The sequence below is a fragment of the Artemia sp. Qi Xiang Cuo genome, chromosome 1 (genome assembly GCF_049724085.1).
Source record: "Artemia sp. Qi Xiang Cuo chromosome 1, ASM4972408v1, whole genome shotgun sequence".
Taxonomy (NCBI): Eukaryota; Metazoa; Arthropoda; class Branchiopoda; order Anostraca; family Artemiidae; genus Artemia; species Artemia sp. Qi Xiang Cuo.
Genome location: NC_142794.1, coordinates 20,792,170 through 20,806,433, shown reverse-complemented (window position 1 = coordinate 20,806,433; position 14,264 = coordinate 20,792,170). Strand labels below are relative to the sequence as shown.

Sequence of the window (14,264 nt, the reverse complement as noted above, 5' to 3'; positions counted from 1 at the left end):
AACACATAGTATTTGTTATTGTCAAGTGTGTATACATTTGCGGGTTGAGGGCGAATTTGTTGCTGGGGGTTTTCCAAGGGGGAATTTTCTATAAGGAGAGAAGTTTCCAGGGGGTCAACTTGTCAGGGGAAATTATACACTGGGGGAATTTGCCAGAATTCCTTTACAACATTATTTTTAAATGTCTTGCTCTCTCTTTTGCGTCTCCATTTTACGCATGGAGTTGTTAAGGGTAATTCTCCGGGGTATATTTTCGCCGGGATTGACCTGTCTAGAGGATATTTCCGTGGGGAGGGGGATGTCCCCGTGGAGGTGGGACCAGATTTCCTATCGTTACTTAAAAACGATCAGAAATTAAATTTTAAAAAGCAAATTTTCAACTGAAAGTAAGTAGCAACATTAAAAATTAAAACGAAGAGAAATGAGTACTTGTATGAAGTGAACTCCCCCCTCCTCAAAACCTCTCTCTTTACTTTAAAGTTTGAATTCTGTCCCAATTTTTTAAGAACGACTCCTGAAACACACGGGTCGTTTAATCAAAACAATAGGAAGCTTTATTAAAAGTAGGCTACTAAAAAACTTTATCTTAAAGAGCGAGGTGTTGATTAGGGGGCAATCCGCTTCATACAAGTAATAATTTCTGTTCGTTTTAAGTTTCAATGTTGCTCCTTACTTTCAGTTGAAAAAACTTGTTTTTTCAAATTTAATCTTCGGAAAAGAAGCCAGTTGTCCTTTAAACGTCAAAAATATCAGAATTCCTATTTCAGATTTTCTTTTGTCCCTGTATACTACTGTACTGTAAATTCATGTAAAAAGGTTGAAACTTTGAAAAAAGAAATAATAAACAAGACTTCTGTAAAACCATTAAACAGAAAAACGTGTCAAACATAATTTATCACACAGAAAATTTCAAATAGATGGTGCTGTCGCAATCAATGATAAATATCGAACATAGCCTGCTAACCAAGATTCAATTAGATAAGTCAAAAGTCACTCTTCTGTCTCCAAGCTTTGTAAATATGTCTAGGAAAAAATTTGCAGATACAATGGTGGTTATGTATATTGTGATACTTGCATTTTTGCCTTTCAGTATGGTGAGTCTATTTTATAAATTGAAAAAAAAATAATTTTATAAATTTATAATTCTATTGAGAGAAACAAGATTACCTCCTCCCTCATCCTATATTTTTAAAATCAAAAACACTTTAATTAAAAAAAAAATTCCGCAAAATAAATTTTTCAAAGAAAAGTAAATAACTCCATTAAACAAAAAATGAAACAAAAGTAAAATAGACTCATCTACCAAGCGTGAAACTCCCATAAATCAGCATCGATAAATAAATGAAACCCAAAACGAACAGAAATTACAATAAATAACCGAGTCAGACTCAAAACGAGCACGTATTAACATAAGTTGGGCTCAAAACCCCTATGCCTTCCCAAGGACAGAACGCAATATTCACTTTACTAATATAAACCAGTTCAGGCATCTCCTCCCCTCCACCATGCACAAACAAATAACAGTGCCTACCTTCCCTTATCGCACAATCCCTTTTAATATGGATTCTTTCTCTTTTATGCTATATCGATTCCTCAAATCCCAACTGTCAAGATAGAAAAAGAGGCCAGTAACAGTCAAGGCTTGCGATGGAGAATAAGCCTTCAAAATAAGAAGCCAAAGTTTACCCCCCCCCCCAGAAAAATCTCTATCCCGAGGACCCCCCCCCACCGTGTAAGACCATCCATGGAGAAAATACCCTCCAGAAAATACCCTCTCCCTCCTACGACTGGTTGTTCTCCAATCACTTTTGACTTAAAAAAAAGGACTAGAACTCTCAACTTCTGATGTTATGAGCACCCCTGAAGTTTCTGTGATCATGATGTGGAAGTGGGAATGAGCAAAGGGCATTACCCCGCCCGTACAGAATATATTATACTCATTTTGGAACCGTTTTTGGTTCAAAACACCTTTTGAAGCTTCCTGTTACAATGGACCGTGGTTCACTCTTTATTAGGTTGCAGCTATCCCTGTTAATATCTTTATGGATCATTGTTCAACATCATTCAGGTCATCAAGATTCGACTTTCTTTTTCTTCCTTCAACATCAAACTCTGGATTAGCAGGTGCATTAAGATTAGGATTAAATGTATTGGGATTAACAGGTAGTTTAATTTCTCAGTGGAGTTTTTTTGCAACAAAACGCAGTCAGGTTAAGTTCTATTATTAGGATTAAGTGCATTGCAATTATCTGTAATAGGATTATTAGGTGGTTTTAATTTCTCAGTGGAAGTTCTTTGCAGCAAAGCACTGTCAAAACAGCAAGAGGATTCCAGAATGTCACATTCAACTGTGGTATCAACAATTTCTGCTTCTGAATCCAAACCACTGCTATAAAGTTTCTGACAGTTGTTTCGATGTTTTCACAAATTGAAGACTGATATTCCTTGTTCGTAATATACATTAAGAGTAATTCTCCACTCTTTTTTCACTTCTTCTCTCCTCCTCCTGCCATCCCCTGTTAAATGCCACTTGAGATGTCCGACCTCACCCACCCACCGACTTATTGCAAGAATGTGATTTAGATAGTTAAATAATTTTTGATGAAAATAGCATACTTTATGTATTTTCTCCAAAAAAGTTAAACTTCTTCAATTTTTGTGAAGCCAATAAAACTTTGGTGATTTTTATTTGGGTATTTTCTGTATTACAGTAGGTTTTCAGTATAATGAGTTCTCGCTAAAAATAGGGTTTTCAGTACTAGGGGTCTGCTTATTGTGATCTAGAATAGGAGTAGCAGTTGGCTAGTTTCGGCACCCAAAGATAGCAAAAGTTAAGCTAGGAGTTTTCCAAGTCTGATACCCTGGGATAATGATACAATAAAATGTGTGACACGATACTGTATCGTGTCATATAAGGCAGTGGTCAGATTAGTATAAATATGAGGACCCAAGGCCATGTCCAGTGGAGGGTAGGGGGTTGACCCAACGCTTCCTCCTGGAATACTTGCCCGACTCGTAAAAAAATAATAAAAATACATAATAACTCATTTTTTTATTCTTTTTTTCTTTTGTAAATAAAATAACCATCTTACAATTTTCCTGAATGTGGCCTTGTCTGGACCTAAGAGAATATATATATAAATATATCTCTAAATGAAGGGATTTTATTGGATAGACGGCCCTCTACGTTGATCCAAAGGACTTTTCGCAAAGAAGTCCTAAAATTGGGCTTAATAATCGACAATGAAAACGTCAAGCCCCCGCCCTGTACCTTCCCAGTTTTTGTTATTTTTTATGAATTTGCATATTTGGCTCTTCGATAGATGGAAGTAGTAAAACAACAAAAGTTTATTTCAATATTTTCTCCATATATACTTGGAAAAACTATCATGCCATCTTGGGTAGATGGAAGTAGGTCATGCTACTTCATTTCCAAACGTAATGGTTGCTACCATTGCAAATTCCTTGAAAACCTTTTCATCTAAACAGAAAAATGTTCTGAGTTCCAGAATCTTATTTTTACCTATATTTCCCTCACTCGCCCAAACAAAAATTCAGATTCTTTTTATAATTATTTTTCAATTAAAGTATTTTTAGGATACATTCATTATCAAATTAGAGTACAAATAAAAATACGACCAATGGTGCTACTAGGCCAAATTTATTTTCTAGAGAAGTTGCAAAATTAAAATAAGAAAGAAAAAAAGGGTATTATCCAGGATATAATCTGGCATCTAGAACAGAGGCGTCCGAGGCGTTAAATTTCAATTTAAGGAGAGTAAATATTTTTTTTTGTGAATTCCATTCAAAATATCATTTGAAGCAAGGCTGTAAGACATCGCCGAAGGAATTTGACCATGGTAATACCAATGCTCTTTTTATTTCGATTCCGTGCCATTTTCGAGGGATTTCAATTTTTTTTTCAATATCCCAAAATTTATTTTCTTAACTAGCTTTATGTACGAATGCTTTGAGAATTACTTAAAGTATTAGGAACACTTTAATTACTTGAAGGAATGCCTTAAGTACGAATAACATTAAGTATTGTTTTTTTTTTAACATATGTAAAAGTGGGTATTACTGCTGAATCGAATTCAATCAATTTTTCTATGCAGTTTTCTTCAATGCGCTTTTTCCAATTTTCACTTGCTAGCAAGGCTGAAAGAAGAGGGGGGGGGGGTACTCGAAAGTGGAGACTCCGAACCTCCCTGGTTTTTAACTGCTAATATTTCAACGTTTTCAATTTTGTTGAGCCTAGTCACTTTAGGAACAGCTACAAAAATTACCATAGATAATATTTTACTACGGTGTTATCTGAGACAAAATCACTTATATATAAGAAATAGTTTTCAAAGCAGTTTAAAGGTGTAAAAACTTTGCCTTGGGGAATAAAATATCCCTCAAGAGCCCTTGGGGAAAGGGATGATAGTTATGCGTTTTGCCCATTTCTTACATGCAGTGTTTGTTATACGGTATATACAGACGTTTTTCAGGACGAATTTTATTGGGAGAGGAGGCTAGCGATTTTCCACGGGGAGAATTTTCGGCGCGGAGGAACAATTCTGAGGGGAATTTTCCAAGGAAAATTTTACACGGGGGAATTAAATGTAAGTTAAGTATTCTGTTATTCGTTTTATCATAGTACGAATAACGTGAAGTAATTTTGTTCATTGGTTAAACAATTAATTCCTCATCTGACATCTCAATCTTCTGTACGCTTTCAATTTTGTTTAGCTTTGTCATTTTAGAAGCGGCTCCAAATATTAACATAGATAAAACTTTTCTTAGATGCTGTCTGAGACAAATTTATCAAAATCGCTTAGATATAAGAACTAGTTTTCAAATCAGTTTAAAGGTGTGATAACTTGTCTTGGGAAATAGCATAAGCCTCTAGAGCCCCTTGGAAAAGGGATGTAAGTTACGCATTTTGCCAATTTTTTCGTGCATTATTTGTTACACTATATAAATAGAAATGTTTCAACAGGAATATTCTACAGGGGGACAATTGATTTTCCATGGGGAAAATTTTCAGTGGGAAAGACCATTTCTGAGGAGAATTTCTCCGAGGAAAATTTTACATGGAGAAATAATTTTTTCCTTTCCCGTTTTGTTTTTTGCATAGGCCTAGTGTTTGTTGTGTTTTTCTTTGTATGTTTTTTTTAGGCCATTTTTTCCTATTCATAAGCGCGTCCAAGCTTGAATCCAAAATGGTCGTACTTTTATAATTTTTTTTTGTACTAAAAGGTTTTATTTTTTATTTTCAACCGTCATATCAAGAAATTTTACCCCTAAGTAATGTATTTCAGTTTGAATTGTGAATATAAAGGTAGTACCTTCTCTTGGAAAACTTTTTTATTAATAGCTCCTTAAAGTCGTTATAATTATTTTAATGGATACAAGTCCACGGTTGTTTAATATGCCTATGTTGGAGTATATTGACAAAAAACAGCTGATGAAATAATTAGTCTAAACCTAGACCAGTATGAAGAAGTAATTAAATCAATAAGTAATCAGGTAACTCGTTTGAATAAGTGTATTGTAGCTTACCAAAGCCACATCTAGAGAAAATCTTGGGGGAGGGGGCAATTTGACAAGGGGGCCAATAATCGACCAAATGGACAAGTGTATTTAGAAAAGAATGAAAAATAGAAAAAAAACACGGAACGAGGGTGGCAAAAATACCTTTGGGGAGGAGGGGGGGGGTTCATTGTACTGTGTTGTATAAAGCAGCCTACAAAAAAGAAACGGACAAAATATTATCTTGTGTGCGTGTGTTGGTTACAACTTAAAAGAATTAGCTTCAAGGTCAGCTTAACTCATTTCAGAATTGTAAAAATTAACTAGAGGCGTTATTATCAAACAGTTCGTGGTAACGAACTGTAAGTAAGGAGCGACCCGGCTCAATGGTAACCGAAACTCTAAAAAACGGGATTTTCATACCAATAGATACATCAAAAGAATCAGATTTTAATTCTGATTTCAAATATATAAGTTTCATTAAGTTGAATCTTACCCATCAAAAGTTACGTGCCTGAGAAAATTTGGCTGATTTTCGAAAAAAGAGGGAAAGACCCTTTAAAAACTATAAAGTCTTAAGAAAAATTATACCGTCATCTTCAAAGTATCAGAGAACCCTGATGTAGAGTTTTCAAGCACCTATCTGCAAAGAAACAGAAGTTTAAATTTTTTGCCAGAAGAAAGATAATGAAGGTGTGTGGCGGTTTTTTTTTTTTTGTTTTTTTTTTTGTTTTTTTTTTCCCCAGGGGTGATCGTATCGACCCAGTGGTCCTAGAAAACCGTGGGAGGACTCATTGGAACGGAAATTAAAAGTTATAGTGCCCTTTTTAAGTGACCAAAAAAAATGGAGGGCAACTAGGCCCCCTCCCACGCTCATTTTTTTCCCAAAGTCACCCGATCAAAATTTTGAGATAGCCATTTTGTTCAGCATGGTCGAAAATATGATAAAAATGTCTTTTAGGATGACTTGATCCCCCAAAGTCCCCAGGGGAGGGCTGAAAGTTATGAACTTTACTCAATGTTAACATATAGTATTGGTTATTGGGAAGTATACAGACTTTTTCAGAGGAGATTTTTTCTGGTAGGTGGGGGAAGGAGAGGGTCGGGGGCTATATGGAAGGATCTTTCCATGAAGGAAGTTTTCATGGGGGAAGGGACATTGCTATGACGGGGGCGCCGGATTTCCCAGCATTATTAAAGAAAAAGATCAGGAATTAAATAAAAAAGAACAAGTTTTTCAACTGATCAACTGATTGTGATTAAGAGGTCATTTTTAAAGAACTGGAAAAAAAATTCGAACTATAGTTTAAAGAGCAGGGTATTGACTAGGGGCGAACCCCCTAATATACGTGTTAAAAATTTATGAATATAGAAGTTCGTTACGTAAGTTAATTCTAAGTTACGTATATTTATTACTAATAAAAACGTTCGTAAATAAAATTAAACAAGTTTCGAAAAAGCCATTTAACCAAATATAATATGCAAATTTTGTTTTAATTATTCATGTACGGTGAGCCAAAATCAAAACCTGCATTAATTCAAAAACGTTCAAAAATTAAATAAAAAAACAAGTTTTTTTAACTGAAAGTAAGGAACGACGTTAAAACTTAAAACGAACAGAAATTATTCCGTATATGAAGGGGGCTGTCCCCCTCCTCAACGCCTCGCTCTTTACGCTAAAGTTTGACTTTCTCACAACTATATTTTTTTAAACAATAAAAAAACTTTAGCGTAAAGAGCAAGGCGTTGAGGAGGGGACAGCCCCTTTCATATACGGAATAATTTCGTTTTAAGTTTTAACGTCGTTTCTTACTTTCAGTTAAAAAAACTTGTTTTTTTTATTTAATACCTTTATAAATTCAAGCAGTTCATGATACATTTTTTTTCGGGTGGGGGGAGGGGTTGTAGGGCGGGAGGGGTTATGTTTGACCTAAGATCATCTTCAGCAATACTAAAAAATGGATTCCGAACAAAGATTGTGGAATTTGAACCAGTAAAAAATCCATTTTTTTTGTTGAAGTTGTGGTTCGTGTTTGAATTCCAACAAAATATTGAAACTCTTTAAATTTATATTATTTTCGGTAAAAAAAAAATGTAATTATTGATATAAAAAGTTTTTATTAAGAAAAAGTTTTTATTTTAAAAGTATATTGAAATTCTTGAATCAAAGAGTTTGTGGTAACGAACTTCAAATAAGGAGCGACTCGGCTCAATGGTAACCGAAACTCTAGAAAACGGGTTTTCGATACCAATTGGTATATAAAAAGAATCAAATTTTAATGCTGATTTCAAATATATAACTTTTATCAAGTTTAGTCCCACCCATCAAAAGTTACACGCCTGAGAAAATTTGGCTGATTTTCGAAAAAAGGGGGATATACCCCCCATAAGTTATTGAACCTTGATGGAAAATCACACCATCATATTCAGCATATCAGAGAACCCTACTGTAGAGGTTTCAACCTCCTATCTACAAAAATGTGGAATTTTGCATTTTTTGCCAGAAGAAAGATCACGGATGCGTGTTTATTTGTTTTTTTTTTTGTTTTGTTTTTTCCCCAGGGGTGACCGTATTGACCCAGTGGTCCTAGAATATCGTGGGAGGACTCATTAGATTGGAAATTAAAAGTTCTAGTGCCCTTTTTAAGTGACCAAAAATGGAGGGCAACTAGGCCCCCTCCCACGCTAATTTTTTTCCCAAAGTCATTCGACAAAAATTTTGAGATAGCCATTTTGTTCAGAATGGTTGAAAATATGATAAATATGCCCTTTAGCATGACTTAATCCCCCGAAGTCCCCAGGGGGAGGGCTGAAAGTTATGAACTTTGCCCAATATTAACATATAGCATTGGTTATTATGAAGTATACAGATATTATAAGGGGGGATTTTTTCAGGTAGCAGGGGTAGGGTTGCCACCAGACCAAAAATTTTCATAAATTCCAACTCTTAAAAACGTATTTTTTTCGTAACTTTTGATAAGAGAATCTCTTTTCAAGGCAGGGTGCCTGAATTTCGTTATCAAGAGTGGTACTTAAAGGGGGGATGGGACATGGGTGTCTATATAACTTGAAAAATATATTTTAACATACTCTCATTAAAAATCTTCCATTCAGCTTTTAAAAGGTGCCTAAAAAGTATACAATAATAACAATTCACGCTTCTTTACCTTGATGAAATGCCTATTTATTCAACTGCACGTGCTACTTTCAGTTTAACTGCAAACCGGAACGACCCCCCCCCCTGATGGGTGTATAAAGTCACAGCTACTATTTTGCTTATCTTGTTGTTGTTTTTATTAATTGTCATTATTGGTGTTTTAAACCAAAAGTTGATGAGTAAAACGTACAAAATAAAAGGCAAATCAATAAACACAGGACACTTTAGAGTTTTGAAGAAAAGAAGAAAACCAACTAGATTTTGTTTTATTGTTAAATTTCAATAAAAACGATCTTAATAAATCCAGCTTCTTAAAAAGACCCAAAAAATCATTTTAATCGCTCCCTTCCCGTCTAATATTTTAGATTGGCTCCTCTAGCTTCAAATTTGCATCGTTCGAACATGAAGATTTAAGCAATTCCGAGTGACAGAGTTTTTGTTTTGTTTTTATTTTATCGAACAAAAATATTTTAATCGATGTCTTCAGTTCCTATACGAAACAACAGTTATTTTTCATAATGCAAAAAACGAAACGATTTTTGCCCCGAATATGCAAAAACTAATCGATTTTTGGCCCCGAATTTTCACTTATATTTAATATGTTCAAATTTCTTATTTTCCAATTTTGAAAAAAATATAATGTCTCATCCAAGATTACGACCTAAGTTAACACAGCCTCGGGATGTGCTCTTAACGTTGTGCTATACTGATAAAAGTGGGAAGTAACTGAACATTCGAAAGTGGTTGAAAAATAGATCACAAATGAAAAAAAAGTTGTGTGACAAAGAAATAAAAGGAAGATAGAACAAAAAGATCAGTGAGTTAATAAAAATGAACTGGAAATGATTTAATTAAGAAAATTAAGGGGCATAATAGAAAACCTATAATCTAATTAAAAAATGCAGTGACATTTACGTTCTCAGGCGTCTGGGGCCCCAGTCAAGCCTGCGTGGTCCCTCTGAAATAGTTTTTCAGTAACTGTATACCTAATCCATACAGATACAAGACTCTTATCTTCTTCATAAAAATGGGCATTACTCTAGTTGTCGTTGTCTAAAGCCAAATATTTAGTAATTGTCCTTTTCTGAAGAAAACATGCTAAACACACAAGCATTACCATTAAATAATTTATTTTGTACAATTTCCAGATATCATGGCCTCTTTTCTTGAAATACATCCCCCCCCTGATGGTCCGGGATATAGCCCTAGGAATATATTAAAAAAAAATCTACCAAAAAATTCTTACTTTACAATCTGAAAGAACACGAAAGAATGTAACAAGAAAGAATGTCATCACAAGATTCGCCACAACGATGAAATATATTTATACAGTTATATATGGGACCGCAGATGGGGAGGGTGGTATAATGTTAAACAATTGACAATGATATTTGGAAAAAACTTAGCATAAAATTAACAATTCCGGCTGACCTAACCCCCCCCCCTCCTCAATACTTAGATATAAACCAAAAAATGGCTCATTTTGACAGTTTCATATATTTTGTCAATACCAGCTGTTCATAATCCCATATAAAAAGAGCAACTTTTGTATATAACCTGATATTATGTCAAACCAGGGTTGCCACCCTGACCTTTTTTACTAAATGCTCAAAAAAAAATTTTTGTGCGTGCGGCTACGCCACACGCGCACCATCAAGCATCGATTTTTACTATAGAAGGATAATAAATACGATTTTCACAACCTTTTTTTTTGTTTTTCTTTTTTTCTCTTTTCCTCTTTTCTTTCGTTTTCATAGTATGATTGAAATTTCCGGAAACCTACAAGTTAAAAATTCTTTTTTGGATATATATATATATATATATATATATATATATATATATATATATATATATATATATATATATATATATATATATATATATATATATATATATATATATATATATATATATATATATATATATATATATATATATATATATATATATATATATATAATATATATATATATATATATATATATATATATATATATATATATATATATATATATATATATATATATATATATATATATATATCCAAAACAAGGATTTTTGAACTTCTAGGTTTCCGGAAATTTTAATCATACTATGAAAACGAAAGAAAAGAGGAAAAGAGAAAAATAAGAAGAAAAAAGAAAAAAAGGTTGTGTAAATCGTATTTATTATCCACCTATAGTAAAAATCGATGCTTGATGGTGCAGGTGCGGCGTAGCTGCACGCGCAAAAATTTTCTTTGAGCATTTAGTAAAAACAGATGCGATCTAGTAAATTTTTTATCTCCGATTTAGTAGATTCTTCAAGGTCTGGGTGGCAACCCTGAGCCCGGTACTTGATTTAACTACAGTGAAGTCAGCTTATAGTTCACGACTAATTACTTGGACCTCTTATATACCTTTCAAAGAATTTGAATAAAATGGAGATAAAACCTAATATAAACATTTGATGAAGTCAACTACAATTCATTTAAAGAACCAAGAAATCAAAATACACCCCATCACATTTCAAGTAGATTATTACCTTTTAATCTAAAAAAAAAAAAAATTAAAATCATTGTATATCCCTGTATTTAAATGGTTGATTTAAGTAGGGAGTCCTCTAAATTTATTGTAAATAAATTAAAAAAATTAAAAAGTAATATTTTTTTTAATAATAGGATAATTGATAATTCTTTGTAAGTAGAGCAAGAGTGGCCGAAAGAGTGAAAGGGGTTGTTTGCACGCCGGTGGCCACGCGTGCACAATGGTTTTGGATTGCACTCTTTTTGAAAATTTGCACTCTTTTTTGGCCTTGATTTGAACTCTTTTTTGAAGTCAGAAGTTGCCAACCCTGCTTGAATGGTCATATTAAAACACTTCTTTAACTTTCTGTATTCTATTTTCCTCTTTTGACACTGCTACCCCTCTCAAATTAATGCTCTGGATCCGTACTTACCCCATTGTCAAACCCCCTCTCTAAGGGGGTATTCAACGGTTTCATCAACCTCTTTTTCCTTTTATGTTTGTTTCTTTCGGTCGGAAAGAAATTCAAGTGGGTACCTTGTATGGGCGTTTATGTTTTCAAGAGATACAATCTATAAGTTTAAAATCTTTTTCTGGTTCAACTTTCATGTAACTAATATATAAAAAGATTAAGTAGGTACTATTGATATTTTTGTAAAAGGAAAAGTTTAACTTTGAATAACCTGGAAAAAATGAAAGCTTTAATGTTAAAAATTAAATACAATATATGTTAAGATATAAAGATCTCGAGTTTTTATGATCACAGAAACAATCATACATTAAATTACATATAAATTTTGTAAAGCTGGTTAAATCTGTGTGACGGTAACTCTGAACTCAGGGACCAGCTAATTATATACGGGAAATCGGACACCAAGTGGACGCTTTTAGTGGTATTTGGAAACTTTTTCACTCTGAGGGACACTATTGGGTTAAAAAGGTAGTTTAAAAATAAGAACACTTTTTGTACATTTTTCAAATCAAAAACAGGGTTGCCACCCTGACTTAGAAGAATTTACTAGATCGCAACTGTGTTTACTAAATGCTCAAAAAAAAATTTTGCGGGTGCGGATACGCCGCACGCGCACCATCAAGCATCAATTTTTACTATAGGAGGATAATCAATACGATTTTCACAATCTTTTTTTTTTCTTTTCCTCTTTTCTTTCGTTTTCATAGTATGATTGAAAATTCCGGAAACCTACAAGTTCAAAAATCCTTTTTTGGATATATATATATATATATATATATATATATATATATATATATATATATATATATATATATATATATATATATATATATATATATATATATATATATATATATATATATATATATATATATATATATATATATATATATATATATATATATATATATATATATATATATAATATAATATTACATTTCTACTTACTTTTAATCTCTCCCAGCAGGCTCCTTTTTCCTGAATAAAAATTTTCAAACTGAGGAGATTCACCTAATCACCTTTGGTGGTTGGCTTTTGTTTTGATTCCAATAGATTCCCAATCATCACAAATCAAAGTGTCATTATAGCTTCATTTTTTGTTGGTAAGATTTGATACACAGAAAGCTGATTTTGTTGACCTTTAGACGCCGGAAGTGAAGTGTCTCCTTATGAAAATAGGTGACTGCTTGTCTGTCTCTGAGACAGCCAAGCAAAATTGTAAAACAGACAAGCAAAAATTGTAAATTGTCATATGTTTACGATAATTTTTTCCCTGAATTCATGGAAAATAAAAAAAGGTTTTTTTTAAAATAAATCACGAATTTTTGATAGTTTTAACTAGATTTAGGGAAATTTGCTAGATCCTCTCAATTTGCTTGATTTTTTTTTTACTAGATCTTTCAAAATCATAATGACGGTGGCAACCCTGTGTCAAACCAATCAGAAGGAGGGGAGTGAGGTTGTTACGGAAAGAAATAATACATATATCATCGGTACTAGTCAATTAGCTGATACACACGCAAGATAGATGCTAAAGGAAACTAGTCAAACGGGTATCAGTCAGTAGAGAATTGGATCGCAAAGCGTGATTTGTCATTGCGTTTACAATATTTAAACTATTGTTTTTTGGGGTTTAGGGGGTTGGGAAAGTACCTATAGTCGGTTACGTATTTACGTTACACTCTGCTTCCCCCCCCTAATGTGCAAATATATAGCCCAAATTTGGTTCTGAATTTTGATATTTTCATCATATTTTGTTTTATTTTATTAGCATTAACTAATGAAAGTAGCTCCTTCTCCTTATAATTTTAGTATGACTATTGACGGAACAAGATTCAAAGTCAACTGATGAAATTGAAAGTTGGTGAGGTGACTAACTGACTATTGTCACTAAACAAATGATAATCGTATGCTCATGAGAGAGATTGTGTCTCAACTTACTATGCGAGGAAGCGAAATGGGTATTTTCTTATCCTAATAACTGAGTGATTGTTTAATAAAATTAAATGACTGAGATGTGAAAATATGTCGATACTCTTGTCAGTGTAATTAAAATGGGGACAGTGGGAAAAAATTGATTACTCAGAAAATGTGAAACTTCCTCATTATTCATAGGCGTAACATAATTGTAACATATATTAAAAAACGTAACAAAAATTAACGTTTTTAGGACAGTAATGTAAAATGTACCATTTTATTTAAAACGTACCAAAAAATGGTATAAACTTAACCTTGGTGGCAACCCTGAGTAGGGGATGGGTTGGTTGGGGGTTATGTGGGAGGATCTTTCCATGAAGGAAGTTTTAATGGGGGAAGGGACATTGCTATGAAGGGGGTGCCGGATTTGCCAGCATTATTTAAATAAAAGATCAGAAATTAAATATTGTGGTAAAGCTTTCTAATTTAGTTAATTATGAATTTAGTAAAAATATATTAGGACGCAAATGCAAAGTTTAGAAATACCACTTTTTATTAAGATAAGGAATATATCCTGCCAAGTTTCTGCTTAACGGGAAATTGAGAAATCACCACTTCCTAGCTATTGCGTCGGTTGGTTAAAGGAAGGTGAGGCTGATAAAAATGTATAAAAGATATACTTTATGGGAAGGGGTAG

The 14,264-nt window shown here is 33.2% G+C and overlaps 1 protein-coding gene across 1 annotated transcript in view; it reads left to right on the top strand.

Moving 5' to 3' along the window:
* The first annotated feature begins 1,006 nt into the window (after window positions 1-1,006).
* The window catches only part of LOC148956102 (pantetheinase-like), a 34,076-nt gene continuing 20,818 nt past the window's right edge, over window positions 1,007-14,264 (top strand). Inside the window, exon 1 of the mRNA XM_089089201.1 lies at window positions 1,007-1,094. Coding sequence (XP_088945327.1) covers window positions 1,020-1,094 — 75 coding nt within the window. The 5' untranslated portion in view covers window positions 1,007-1,019. The remainder of the gene's footprint in view (window positions 1,095-14,264) is intronic.